The sequence below is a fragment of the Hemicordylus capensis genome, chromosome 1 (genome assembly GCF_027244095.1).
Source record: "Hemicordylus capensis ecotype Gifberg chromosome 1, rHemCap1.1.pri, whole genome shotgun sequence".
NCBI lineage: Eukaryota > Metazoa > Chordata > Lepidosauria > Squamata > Cordylidae > Hemicordylus > Hemicordylus capensis.
In genome coordinates, this window is record NC_069657.1 from 129470451 (window position 1) to 129483643 (window position 13193).

General features: G+C 45.5%; 2 protein-coding genes across 6 annotated transcripts in view; one reads left to right on the top strand and one right to left on the bottom strand.

Annotated features, from left to right (window-relative positions):
- Positions 1 to 4489, top strand: part of PRR33 (proline rich 33) — a 37490-nt gene extending 33001 nt beyond the window's left edge. The window contains exon 2 of the mRNA XM_053272244.1: positions 2774 to 4489. Coding sequence (XP_053128219.1) covers positions 2783 to 4381 — 1599 coding nt within the window. The 5' untranslated portion in view covers positions 2774 to 2782 and the 3' untranslated portion in view covers positions 4382 to 4489. The remainder of the gene's footprint in view (positions 1 to 2773) is intronic.
- LSP1 (lymphocyte specific protein 1) overlaps positions 1 to 13193 on the bottom strand; it is a 132293-nt gene that overhangs the window by 5202 nt on the left and 113898 nt on the right. For all 5 annotated transcript variants that reach the window (XM_053272294.1, XM_053272255.1, XM_053272263.1 and 2 more), the window contains 3 exons: positions 12846 to 12986; positions 12467 to 12547; positions 10808 to 10927 (listed from right to left, as the gene is read on the bottom strand). In XM_053272294.1, the coding sequence (XP_053128269.1) occupies positions 10832 to 10927; positions 12467 to 12547; positions 12846 to 12986 (318 nt within the window). In that variant the 3' untranslated portion in view covers positions 10808 to 10831. The remainder of the gene's footprint in view (positions 1 to 10807; positions 10928 to 12466; positions 12548 to 12845; positions 12987 to 13193) is intronic.

Here is a 13193-nt window from a genome sequence, read left to right on the forward strand (position 1 = left end):
GAAGGAAACTAATAGGCGAGAAAACAGGCAGCTGATCTGCTGTGAGGGAGGGAACTTCCTGCTTCCTCCCCGTGCTGGTAGAGAACAGCCTGCTAATCAAGGCTATGGGCGCCCTGCATCACCGCCTCTCCGGATTAGACATAAAAGGGCAAAAGAGACACGCGTGCACTTGTCTTTTGTAATGATGCACACTCCAAGCAACAAGGTGGGGCAATAGCCTTGATTAGCAGGCTGTTCCCTCCAGTGGCAGCACGGGGAGGAAGCTGCAGCAGCTGAGAAGAGGAAGCAGGAAGTTCCCTCCCCCACAGCAGATTGGCTGTCTCTTTTCTCCCCTGGTTGGCTAGACACAAAGTTTAAATAATTTTATTTTGGGTTGTTTTTTTAAACCTACCCACAGGGTCTGTTCCTACTGAGTGGCTGCTGCTGGCAGTTGTGTCATAAATTCCCCTGCAATGGTTTGGGTGGCAGCTGAGCTCTACCAGCTCTCATCCCTGCTAGACTAAATGCACACACATGCATTCAGCAGCATGATAGCTCCTTGCATATGCAGGTAAGTCGCAGCTGCTCACACACATGCATTCAGCATCATGGCATTTAGAATGTGAGCCCTTTGGGGATAGGGAGCCATCTTATTTATTTATTATTTCTCTGTGTAAACCGCCCTGAGCCATTTTTGGAAGGGCGGTATAGAAATTGAATTAATTAATTAATTAATAATAGCAGCAAACCATTTGTGCATAGTGTGCTATGTGCAGATGTCAACACAATCCCCTATTGACGTGTTGCATGGTCCTACTCAAATTGCTGTACAGTATTGTAGCCATTTGATGCAAGTAACTTTCCATACAAGTACAGTCTAAAATTGTTTTCAAGCAGCAGCCACCCCTCTGATTGCACGTGCAAAGCTACCTTAGAAGTAACCCTGCAGAATGGGTTTTGTAGGCAAAGACCAAAAAGTCATCCTTCCAGAGGAGTAATTTAGCTTGTGCTGAAAGAAAACTGCAAGCTAGGCAAGTGCTGCCCAAACCAGTCGCATGCACTCAAGCAGAAACATCTGCTGTACATATCAAAGGATCTTAACTAAGCAAGCAGGGCTTGCGTCTCTAGATGCTTTCCTCCTCCCAGGAGAACTGGCTGTAAGATGAGCAATGCGTTTTGGCTAGCAAACCACAGCAGCTGAAATAAGCACACAAAATCACCATGGAGAAGCACGGAGGACCCAACAGCCCTGGTGAACTTTTACAGGCGATACCCAACACCGTCTTTTGCTGGGAGCTAAAATTCAGTTTGGACATCAGCTTCTTAGTTCTCATGTTCCACAGCTCACCTTTAGTGGACTCTTAACTCATACAGTAGCAGAGCAGGAACAGCTAGCATGCAAAGCAAGAGATGCATTTCAAGAAGCGTTATCTTGAAATGTTTATGTGTGACTTTTATCCAGTCACAGATAAACTACAGTCTGAACTAGACATGTGGCAGACCCACATCTTCAATCACAGGTCTTCATGTGTCAAGCTGGGGGAGGGAGTATGAATGAAAGAACCAGACGAAACACAGTGAATCTACCAGCGGCTTCCCCCACCCTGCCCCAAGTGCTTTTCTGCCAGCCGAGTCTCAGCAACGAGAAAAATCCCTAGATACAAGAGTGGCAAGTGGGAAAGGGTTCAGTGCCCTCTACCTTAAGTGTTGTTTTATGCATGAATTGAGCAGGCTCAGTATTGGTGTGGGAGAGCAGCAGTCCCACATCTTTAATTTGGCCCCAAGATCCCAAGTGTGGGCAGCATCATGTGTCAAGTAAAATGTTCAGTGATACCCCAATATACAGAGAAACAAAATGCCACCATTTGTTTACTAACTGCATGTAAGGATTTCAGCCAGCCGAAAACAGGTTTTTGCACATGCACTGCACCACTTGATTACTCAACATCTGATCTGCAGCTGCATGTGAATAGCCTCCATTGGAAAACATTGTGTTTGAGGTGATGCAAGGCATCAAAAAGTTCAATCTGTGGTCTTGGGTTTGGGATGGTTGGCTGGCTCACACTGCAGGTCACCATTTGGTGCTATATTCAAAGCTTTATACCAGGGCTGCTCCACGTCAGCTCTCCTGCAGATGTTGACCTACAGCTCCCATAATCTCTGGCTATTGGCCACTGTGGCTGGGAATTATGGGAGTTGTAGTGCAAAAACAGCTGGGGGGACCCTAAGTTGAGCAGGCCTACCTTATACTCACCTTCTCTCATACTGAATGGATGAGGGTGGATAGTGCTGAAAGCAAGAATGGGACCTCTGTGAACATAGATCTGTATGTGCATTGCACATGGACCCTTCCATGCCACTGGAAACCCTGATCATGCAGAGTTTTCAGTTGCTTGGAAGGGTCTGTGTACATCGGGGGTCCACTTTTCACCTTCTGCTGAATGGACGGTGGTTGGGGCCAGTGGGTGTGGTCCTGTTCCCCTTCCACTAATTCAGGATAGGCAGCAAAGGAGGACAGCAATAGGACTTAAGTGATCAAGATGTGTGTGAGAGAAAACCAGCCTCAAGACTGTTACCATCCAAGTCTTAATTGCACATAAGCTAAATAACCACCTCTCAGTTTTAAGATTTGTAATTAGTTTTGAGCTTTCAGTATTTGTGCAATTTAGGTCTTCACTGCACATAACAGAAAAGCTTTACATTTCCACCCTACACATATGCAGGGTAAAAATTATTCCGGGACAGCAGAGAGTTGATCTCAGCAACTGAAGCAATCTCTTGTGTTTTGTTTCAGGGGGTTAAAATGCTGATAACCATAACACCACCCCATGAGCCGGCCTCTCTTCACCCACAGGCTCCACCTCCTCCTATCTCACCAAAGCCGGGAAAGGACAATGTTAAACTGCAGCGACTCTTGAAAAAAGCTGCAAAAAAGAAAGCCACATTATCAGCACAGCAAGCTGCATCATTCCGGTCCAATCTCTCCCCCGTGAGTGAAGCCAGCCCAGATTTAGAGCACAACGAACGCTCCTCCCCACTAAAGCCTACCGAAACTACAGTAGGACACCTCACCATCCATCTCCCGCCCCGCTTTTCCATCAGGCCTGTTTTCCACCATGTTCCGTCTCCCTTCCCTAAAGGAAAGCCCTTTACATTCACAGTGTCAGAACAGAGGAGCCTTTCAGGGCACCTCAAACTCACCGTCTCTCCCGCAGAATTGCCACTTTACAGACAGAGCAGTCCTGAACCCTCCTGGCAGCCGGAAGGGCACCCATCACCAGACACTCGCACACAATTGCCCCCTGTATTTCTTGTGTCTGCAACGCCTGTTTCTCCCACACCTGTAGTGGAGACCCCAGTGGCCGTTACTCATGTTGCTGAGACACATGCCTATATCCACAGTGTACAAACGCCAAGGGCTAGAACACCCCTGTTAGAGCAGTCAGCCAAATATGCCAGTAGTGAAGACAAGCCTGTGCTTGCCCATGTGCAGACAGACCACACCCATCTACCACCAGGCCAGATGTCAGCCACATGCTTCGGAAGCCAGGCCAGGCCAATTACTCCTAAGTTAGAAGCCACTTCAGCCCCTCAGCCTCCTACCATGATGACCACTGTAGTACTCCAGGTTCCCGGACAGCATGTGTTGGTTCCATCTCCAACTCCACAGTTCAGTAGACCTTTGACTCCAGGAAGCAACAGAGGCCCCGAACCACACAATGAAGCCCAGAGGCAGCCAAGTCCCAGTGCATCTCAAAGGCACATTACACCAGAGGTAGCCATGCCTGCTCCATCAGATGTTAGCACCCACAGCCTCTTGCTGGAAGCCAGAGATGACAAGCAGACTGCACAGCCACCTGCTGCTTCCCAGAGTACTGCAAGCTCCTTACCAAAACAAAAGCCACCAGTGCCTCCCAAAAGCAAGCTTAGTGGCTGGTCTCGTCTCAAGAAACACTTAATAGTTGAATCTGAAGAGCCCCAATTCCCAGTCCCAGAGTCTGAGCCAGCCAAGCCCCAGTTGGAGGGAGAAAAGCAGACTGAATATTCTCAAGGGGACAGTGGTCGGGACAAGAGGATAATCAAGTCAAGAGCCATCAAGATGTGGGATGCCATCTTGTACCAGATGACAACCAGCAGGGAAAGAAAGCAGCAAGCCGAGGACAAGGAAACAAGAAGAGAGGGAACGTTCTCATTCCGACGCCGTTTACCCCTTCTCCTTCATAAGCCTCGCTTTGATGCACGGAAACTTAAAGAACTGGCTTCCAAACCCATGACAAAGATCACCACTCTGTTTGAGGTACGGCGAATCCAACGCAAGCCACCAGAAGAAGCACTGGCAAGTTTTAATAGGACTGCATCTGGGTGGCAGCTGACAGGAAGCAGTGAACCCACCTTCCCTTAAAGTGTCTTTTAGAGGATGCAGTGCTGAGCTGGGAGAATTTCAGATAACATACAAGATTAACTGCGGCAGAATCAGTTGCAAGAACAAAATAAAAACCTTCACAGTGTTGCTGTCTGTGTACATGCATGTAGTGACCATATGTAAGTGAAACTAGCTGAGCTGGGTGCAGAGCACCCACCACCGCTGTCCTCCTCCACCACCACCACGCTGGCATGCCCGGCTTTCTGGATGGCTGACTGCTCCCCCCACCGCCACCTGCTTCCCCCCGCCTTTCTGGCTTGCGGGCCAGCTGGAAAGCTGTCCCACCACCTCCTCCCACCCCTTCCTCCCGGCAGCCGGGTCAAGCCAGCCCTCCACCTCCTCCTGCCTCCTGCCTCCGCCTCCTCCCGCCACCACCTCCTCCTGATGGGCAGCCGTCCCAGGCCAGCCCACCGCCTCCTCCAGCCAACCAGCAGCCATTCTAGGGCCAGGCCGGCCTGCCGTCACCTCCTCCAGCCAACCGGCAGCTAGGCCAGGCCAGCCCGCCACCACCATTGTTTCCAGTCCCGGTCCCTATCCCCCAGGCAGCTGCTCATGCGAGAGCTGCCACACATGGGTTTAGTGACAGGTACGTTTAGAAAAACTAAATATATAGATAGAAGCCCTATTCAGACATTATGTTGAACACTCATGAGTGTACAGTCTCAGTTATTCACACTTTACATTTCCAATCTGTATCATGCATTTGAGGACCCTGTACTCAGATTTACTTTTAAGATGAATGCATTGTACATTCACACAAACATTGTACATTCACACATTGTCATTCACACAAACCCACAATTTTTCTTTTTCTTTTTTAAACAGCCATTCACACAAACTTAGGACTGACTTTTCCACACAGTACATAATTAATCTATGGAATTATCTGCTACAGGATGTGGTGGTGGCCACTAGCTTAGATGGCTTTAAGAGAGGCTTAGACAAATTCATAGCGGACAGGTCTATCAAAGGCTTCTAGTTTGTTGGCTATAGGCCACCTCCAATCTCAGAGGCAAGATGCCTACCAGTTACAACAGCAGAAGAGAGGGGATGCTCTCTCACCTCTTTGCCTGTGGGCCTTTCAGCAGCATCTGGTGGGCCACTGTGGGAAATAGGATACTGGACTAGATAGGCCTCAGGCCTGATCCAGCAACACTGTTCCCATGTCCAAACACATGTACAAGTGTACAAATATCTATACATCCATACAACAATGTCTGCATACGGCTAGGGACTTGATGAGAAAGATGTTTACCTCAATTTTGTTTTAATGGTATTCTAGTTCAGTTTTTACAACAAATGAAACAAAAGGAATAAGATTGGCCTACAGACATCCAATCATTTAAAAGCTCTCAAAGACAATTTTACACAGTGGCAACAATGACATTTTGTTCTAAAAATATTCCAGCTCAGTCAGAGTGGGTGCACTGTGGAAAAGCAATTTGGCATGAATTGCCCATTCTAGAGGCCTACTCAGCTAAATCTACTTGTTTATTCTATAACAATCCTAATATTTTAGGCTTCTGTGCTACATCCTGTATGTGGAATGGGACTTGTTCTGTGTGGATTATGATGGCTGTTTGTTTTGCAAGATGGTGTTGTCTGGTCAGCTTAGAAACAACTGCTGCATACACCCAGTAGGTTTTTTAAGACTAAATGTTGCATATGACATATTCAGGTTTCCCTGCCCCACAGTGGTCTTTGGGCAAGTCTTTAACAGATGTATATAATGTTTGGCCAAAGGAGGGTAGAAAAAATGAACGTGCACCACAGGCAAACATAACTCTAGTAAAATGCCTTTAAATATATTTTTTAAAAGTAGTGGGCAATATCCAGACTAAGCTTAGTCATGACTAATGGAGCCTGGATGATGCCCTTTATCAGAATCTTAGAACATAGCACTTTCTGCAAGCTAGAATTACAAACAACTCAACTAGTGGTAACTGATGTTTTGGGAGAGAGGAGTGAGATGTAGAAACTACTTTGACTGAGCAGTAGGAGATTGTCACCAAGCCTTTCAGCATGAAATACCGCACAGAGCAACTACAGAACTCTCTGAGGTGGGTCTCACGATCAATGAGACCTGCTTTTGCGGGGAGAGCGGGCTAAGCCTGCTCTCCGTGCAGACGAGCAGGGCGGGAGCCCTGGGCGGCCAGACTGGCCTCCCACACACTGCCGGCTCCATGATGGAGCCGGCGGGGGCTGGGGAGTTCGGGGGCCACATGGCCCTCAGAAGCTCCAGTATGCCCTGCACGAATGCACAGGGCATACTGGGGAGACCCCAGAGCTGGGAGGCTGCTTTTCAGCCTGCCACTGGGGGTCTACTCTGCGGCACAGAGCCGCACTGCGGCTACTCACAATCCCAAAAACCCGGTTTGTGGAGCACTCGCTCCACAAACCCAGTTTAAGGGGTGGGCTACTTGAGCAGGTTACACATTCAAGAACCATCAGGCTCGCAGCTGAGCCTGGTGGTTCACACGATTGTAGGAAATCGGGCTAGCGGAGGCTAGCCCAATTTTCTACAATTGTGTGAATAGCCTCTCTAAGTACAAGACATGGAAACCACAGCATCAAGCTAGAAATACAAGAACCAGGATAAAACTAGTTTTCAATCCCAGTGGCCTGGACGTAATGGCCATTTAACCCAAGTTGTTTAAGTTTATGTAGGTCAATACCATGAATTGTGCTGACAGAAAAAGGCATGCAATGCCAAGGGCCAGGGCCAGGGCCAATGCATTCCCCTGTACTCTACCAAAGATAGTAGTAGTGGCATTCTGCAGCAGATGAACATTTCAAGGATAGTGCTGTAAAAAGCTTGTTGCAGTTTCTGATGTTACTGAGACATGGGTGCCCATGGGCAAAGTCTGTGCCAAGGAAGTGGTGTGCTATGAAACCCAGGAGGCTAAATGCCACTGCTGTTTCTTGTTGCACTGAGCTCGGCTTATAAAAAGCCACTGGCAAGTGAGAAATTGCCTCCAGGCAACCAGATTAGAATGATTTAAGTAAGTTTGTCCTTTTAGGCCATAAATGACTGATGCAGGCAGCCAGGCTAGTAGAAGTGTTGGTTCTTCACTTCTGTAGATTTGCAAGGCTATATTAAGCCATATGGGAAATGTTCTATTGAGATACTAGTCTTTGAGCGAATAACTTTCAGTAGTTCTAATTCTGAGCATCCTACCTAAGGGAAGTATATTTCAGGATGACTTTCTGTAGACTCATACCTTTTTATAGCACTCTACACTTGCATTATCTTAAAAATTCCAATATTTTTCACAAAGACCCATCATACTGTTCAATAGGACTATTTGTAAGGCCATTCAGTTAAGTGAGGCATTACTTTCATAGCAAGAAGCCACACCCGCATCAACGCAGGACATATACTGTGGCCCCAAACAGCACTGTTCCCAGCTGTAGAATAATCATTTAAGTATTTCAAATTGATTTGCGGGAGAGCATTGCTGGAATCGCCCTATATTTCAGAGTAACTGTGTGGTGCTGCAGAAATTTGTGCAGGGTGCATGCATAGAAAATAGAGCTGATCACATGTATATTTTTATTTCTATGTTGTAGCTACATAATTGCACTCCTAGCTTTTATTGATGCTTTGAAAAGTGTGAATAGTGCTTTACAGGCTTCTATGCCGCCAATCAGGAATGTTCAGCCCTTTTACCATTCAGTACCAGAATGTAGCCCACCTCACGTTCACTGTTGCTGTACAGCAGAACAAGGCACAGAATACACATGGCAGTTGCCGCTTTTTAAAAAAAAATGTAGCTACCAAGGTTACAATCTGAAGCTGAAGACTAACATGGGCTTCTTTTCTCATGTACCATTCTTGCCCTGCAAAGTTCAAGATGCATATATTTCTTCTTGCAAAGAAGTTTAGGTGAGGACATTTAAAAAACAAAACAGAGCAGCATAGTGGAGAAGGGTTGCACAGTCCTTTCCACTGTGTCTGAGAGGCTGCATTTTACAACAGATAAAAGTACTGGGGACAAATTAAAATATATGAGCATTATGTATAGTTGGCCTCAAGACAGCTCTTATGAGGTTCCAGGAAAGACTGACTAGCCCAATAGGGGTTTTACTATGCTGCAGTGTACAGAGGGATAATTCCAAAACAAAGATTGCATTAGAAATGGCATGTGCCCTTATTCTATAATTTAAAATCAAAGAGGCCAATAAGCCGCTTCTCTTGCTGTATATGAAATATTATAGCCATATAGCCTGATCTCTTGCACAGATCGAGTGATCCTTGAAAGTGCCTGATTGACAGAGTAATTACATGAACATACAGTGCAAAGTGAAAGTTGTTCACCAGAGTTAGACATGCCAGATGTCTTTAAAAAGGAGCATTTAACAATTGTCAATTCTAGAAACATGCTTTTCCAGCAAGGAAGGGGTGGGGGAGAGGGGTTACCTTTACTCCTTGTGAAAGGACTTGCCCAATTATTATAGATCCAGGGGCAGAGCCACCATTGGGCGAACGGGTTCAAAGAACCTGGGCCACCACCAATCAGGGGCTGCAAGCACGGCCCCAGACATGCCCCCCACATCTGATGTCAGATGCGGGGGGCATTATTTGGTCCCAAATGGGGTCACACGGTCCCGTTTGGAGCTGAAATCGGCCCACACTGAGTTGGCAGCGCAGCCAGAGTGACATAGGAAGATTTAACTAGTATATTCCTACAAGGCCCATAGCCTTGTTCCCTTTGGTTCTAAACAAAAGTGTATGGAATAGCAGAAGTTTTCCCACACTTCTCTCTTTTTAGTAGCAACCTGAGGCCAAGGCCCAACTCTGCAGACAGCAATGGTCATTTGTTACCTGGCCCCCTGCTTTAGTAAATTACAAGGTCCTTTAGCTTTAGAAACACAGGATGCAGTGCAATTAAGTAAACAGGTCCTGAGCTGTCTTAGCCATCACCTGCCTTTTCCCTTTAAGATGGATATGAAAGTTAGAGGTCAGTTCGAGTTCGTTTTCACAGACTTTTCTTTATCCAGTGATAGGTTGGATGTGTGGGAATTTTGAGTTGAGAAAGGGGATTTAGCAATGTTAAGATTTAAAATGCCTGGTAGAACAAGACAGAACTGATATTTTGAGCCTATAATGCAGAAACAGGGAAAGAGAATGTGTTGAGTAATAAGCAAGCATGTTTGGAAACCAAGATGCAAGGTAAGATGTAGTAATAAGGGAAATATGATTTAGAAATATCCATCAGCCTATCTAAGCCTATAGATAACAGATTCAAGGATCCGTCACCAAACCTCTGCAGCAACCTATAGAGATTTCCTGCTATAGCCATGTATACTCTGTGCATCCTAAATGCAGTTTCCTAAACACCCAGCCACCGGAATCAAAGAGTAGTTTTTATAAACTTTGTGTATATAGGTTGAATAAAGTGTTTCTATGAAATAAAAAAGGTAGGAGTGCTTGTATTTTATGTCAAACATTGCTACCAGAGAGCTGACAAACTTCCTGTGGACTACAGACAGGGCCAGGGGGCAATTGCCCCAGACCCCACACATGGTATCCACAGTATAGTTCAGTATATGAAATGCTCAGATCAATCCATTTCACTCAAGTCAGTAAAACTCAGTGCCAGCATCAAGAGTTATTTTAGTACTAATGTTTATTACATTGACATGATGCAGTGACTGACATTGCACAAAATTACACACGTGTTAGAACCTAACATTTCCACAGTTGCACAAAAGTGCTGTTGTGCAAGTGCAAATGCTGCACAAATAGAGTTGCACAACAATGCAGGCCTTATATATGACTGCATTGTTGTACAGCACCATTTGTACCATTTTTGCACTTGTAAAACAGCACTCTTGTGAAACTGCACAAATGTTATGTTCCAGCACATGCATAATGTTGTGCAGTACGTCAGCCAGAGAGAAGAGTAACTCAAACAAACATTCTGTTCCCAGGCCCCTCAGTCTTGAAAAGGCCTTGACTACGTAAGTTCTCCTTCCCCCTGCAATGCACAATTATGTTACTGCTATTTAAGACTGTTGATTTTATATGCATATTTTGAGCCATAAGTATTTTTATTAGTAGTAGCAGTTACAAAGCTACATCAAACAATGTTATGGAATGGTTTGCAAGTCATGAAGCCAAGTCTCAGAAGTTACATTTGGGTTTGAAATGTAATATTTGAAGAGAGCCATTGCACCTAGTGGATAAGGGCATGAGCCGAAGTCTCCAGTGCAAATCCCAGGTAAACCATTAATCCAATGGTTTGCCAAAAGTCATCTAGTCCCACACAGCTTCTGCCCCATCTCTAATACAGGAATAATACTTGTTTAATTCACAAACACTGAACAAAGATGATAGATGTATATGAAAAGCAAATGAGCATTTAGAAAAAGCACAAGTATTCAGTTCATTTCATGGTTCACCTGTGGGTTTGGGGCCTAGGCAGGCTATTTTTCTGTTGCCCCATCATCTTCTATCAACACCTTCTTGTATTGGCCATGCCCAGTTGCCACATACTTGTACTTCTTGCCAGGAAGTTTAACCTGAATGCAAGAAAAGAAATGCAAGAATCTTCAGTGCCCCGCCTCTTCCCATACCACCATTTTCCAAGTGCAGTGGTTACTGGCCAGTCTATAGTAACCATTTACATGCACTCAGAATTTCACTTTTGGCATGCTCAAAAAGCTCTTAAGTGCAAGCTTTGCAAAGGCACATCTGATGATGAATTCTTTATGTGTAGGACAGAAGTACTCATCTAGCTTACCACAGGTTTCTAAGTTTTAGCAATTACTGTTTTCAGTATTAACATGGTTGAACTTTGATCTAGGTCTCATACTTCTCCTGACTTAGTTTACCCCCAAAGAGAAAGCCAATCCTCTTTTAAAAAAAATGCAATTCAAGGTATGAGGTGCAATTGGATCAACCTACTATAAATGATCTTATGTCACAAGGCAGCAGCCTTGGAACTTGCAAAGTGGAACCCAGAAAATCCAAGGAACCTTTTAGCAAGCCCTAATACTAAGACCACACATTTGCAATGCAGGCATTTCATGTACACATTTTAGAAGCCTAACAGAATCCTCTGATTATTTCATCTGCAGAACCATTTCTCACTGAAGCAGTGGATTTCTTAGCTAAAGTGTTAGATATTTCTCAATTGAAGGAAAATATGGTGACCATCAATCAGGAGGCTTTTTAAAAAAACAACACCCAGAGCTTTCTCAACACAGGGGCTTTAACCCAAATCTCCTCCGGAAGGGAAGGAGTGCATTCGCAGGAGGGCTGACACATGCTGGGGATGTTTGTGTGGATTGTGGGGGAAATAGAAAGCCAAGGCAGATGACTAACTAAGCAGAAGTGAGAGAGACTGTGTATGCGTGTACGCACTTCAACAGAGCCAGATCACAGAGGGTGTTTTAATTACAGTACTAAACCCTTGGAAAAGAGGGAGGCATAGCATCCCACCTCCTCTGGAAAGCCATTGGTCACAAGCAAAACATGGAAGCAAGCTATGTGCAGTGGCCTCTAATTTCTTTTGGTCTCTGTGCGGAATGAGTTTCATTCTGGGTGGCAGTATCAAGGCACTGTGTGCGCACCTGCATTCAGTGTGGGGCCTTCCTAATTCAACTGAGCAAAATCTAGAATTAACTGAGTGGACATCAAAAAATTCGTGAGTGCAAACATGTGCACGCCTTAGAGGGAACAGTGGCTGTGTGTGAACCTACACTAAAGAAAACTCAGAGCAGAGAGGGGAGGCGCTGCTTCCCTAATGCTGCGAGTCTAATTCAAAGTGGCTTCACTGGATACTCCGAGAGCAGGAAGCCCTGTCTGTAAAGGCTCCCAACTCCAGTTTAGACAGTTTACATGATCAGTTTAGTGGGCTGTTTCCCCACCTACACTTTTCTGCCCCCTCGTATAGATTAAATATGCACAACAGAAAGCCAGCAACGTGAATTTGCACCACGAAATTCAACAGATCACATGCTATAAACAAAATCCAGCCACTCTCTGAACTGTGGGAAAACTTCCCTCCACACCAAAGGATTCTTTTCAACAGCTGTTGTCCCAGTAGAGCCGCTCACCTTAGCATTTCCATCTGTTTTGGGGCTGTCTTTTTGCTCCCAAATGCTTCTCACGTTCACAATGTCTCCAGCCACAATGTCCTAGGAACACAGACATAGTGACTGCATTCATCTCATCCTAAAAGTTGTCTTATTTTCCCCGATCCCCTGAACATAGCTTTCTAAGTGCCCACACTTAAAACACCCATGAAAAAGGTGGTACAAAAGATCAGTTAGTACTTTATCTACCAAATGAGATGGAGATCAGAGCCCCTTAATTTACTCACATCAATAGCATGGGAACCATTTATTTCTGCAATAAGTTTATGGCTCAGAGTGAAAATATGCATCAGCTCCTAACACAGGGTTAAGTATTCCCACACCAGAGTGGACATCCTACCTTGCAGGGCGTTGTCTTCACAGGGGATTGAGCCACAACTTCACCCGTCTCCCAGAGACTTTTTGTGCTGGCCACTGCTACAGTATTGCTAGGAAGGTCAATAGAAAGCTGACGAGCTGGTTTGGGGGTCTTGCTGGAAGTCTGGAAAGTGCATAGGTAAGAGTGAGACCTGTAGACATGCCATTTCTGATCACATCCAGTTGACACATCTTCAGGTAAACAAATTAGGTGGCATCTGCCTTCTCGTGGTGCTCCTGCTTCAGCTCCCATGGGAGGATGATCTGTTCCTCTTAAGCTAAGAATTGTGGCACATGACAATTTCTAGCTCCTGCAGTTAGCAGTGCAGTC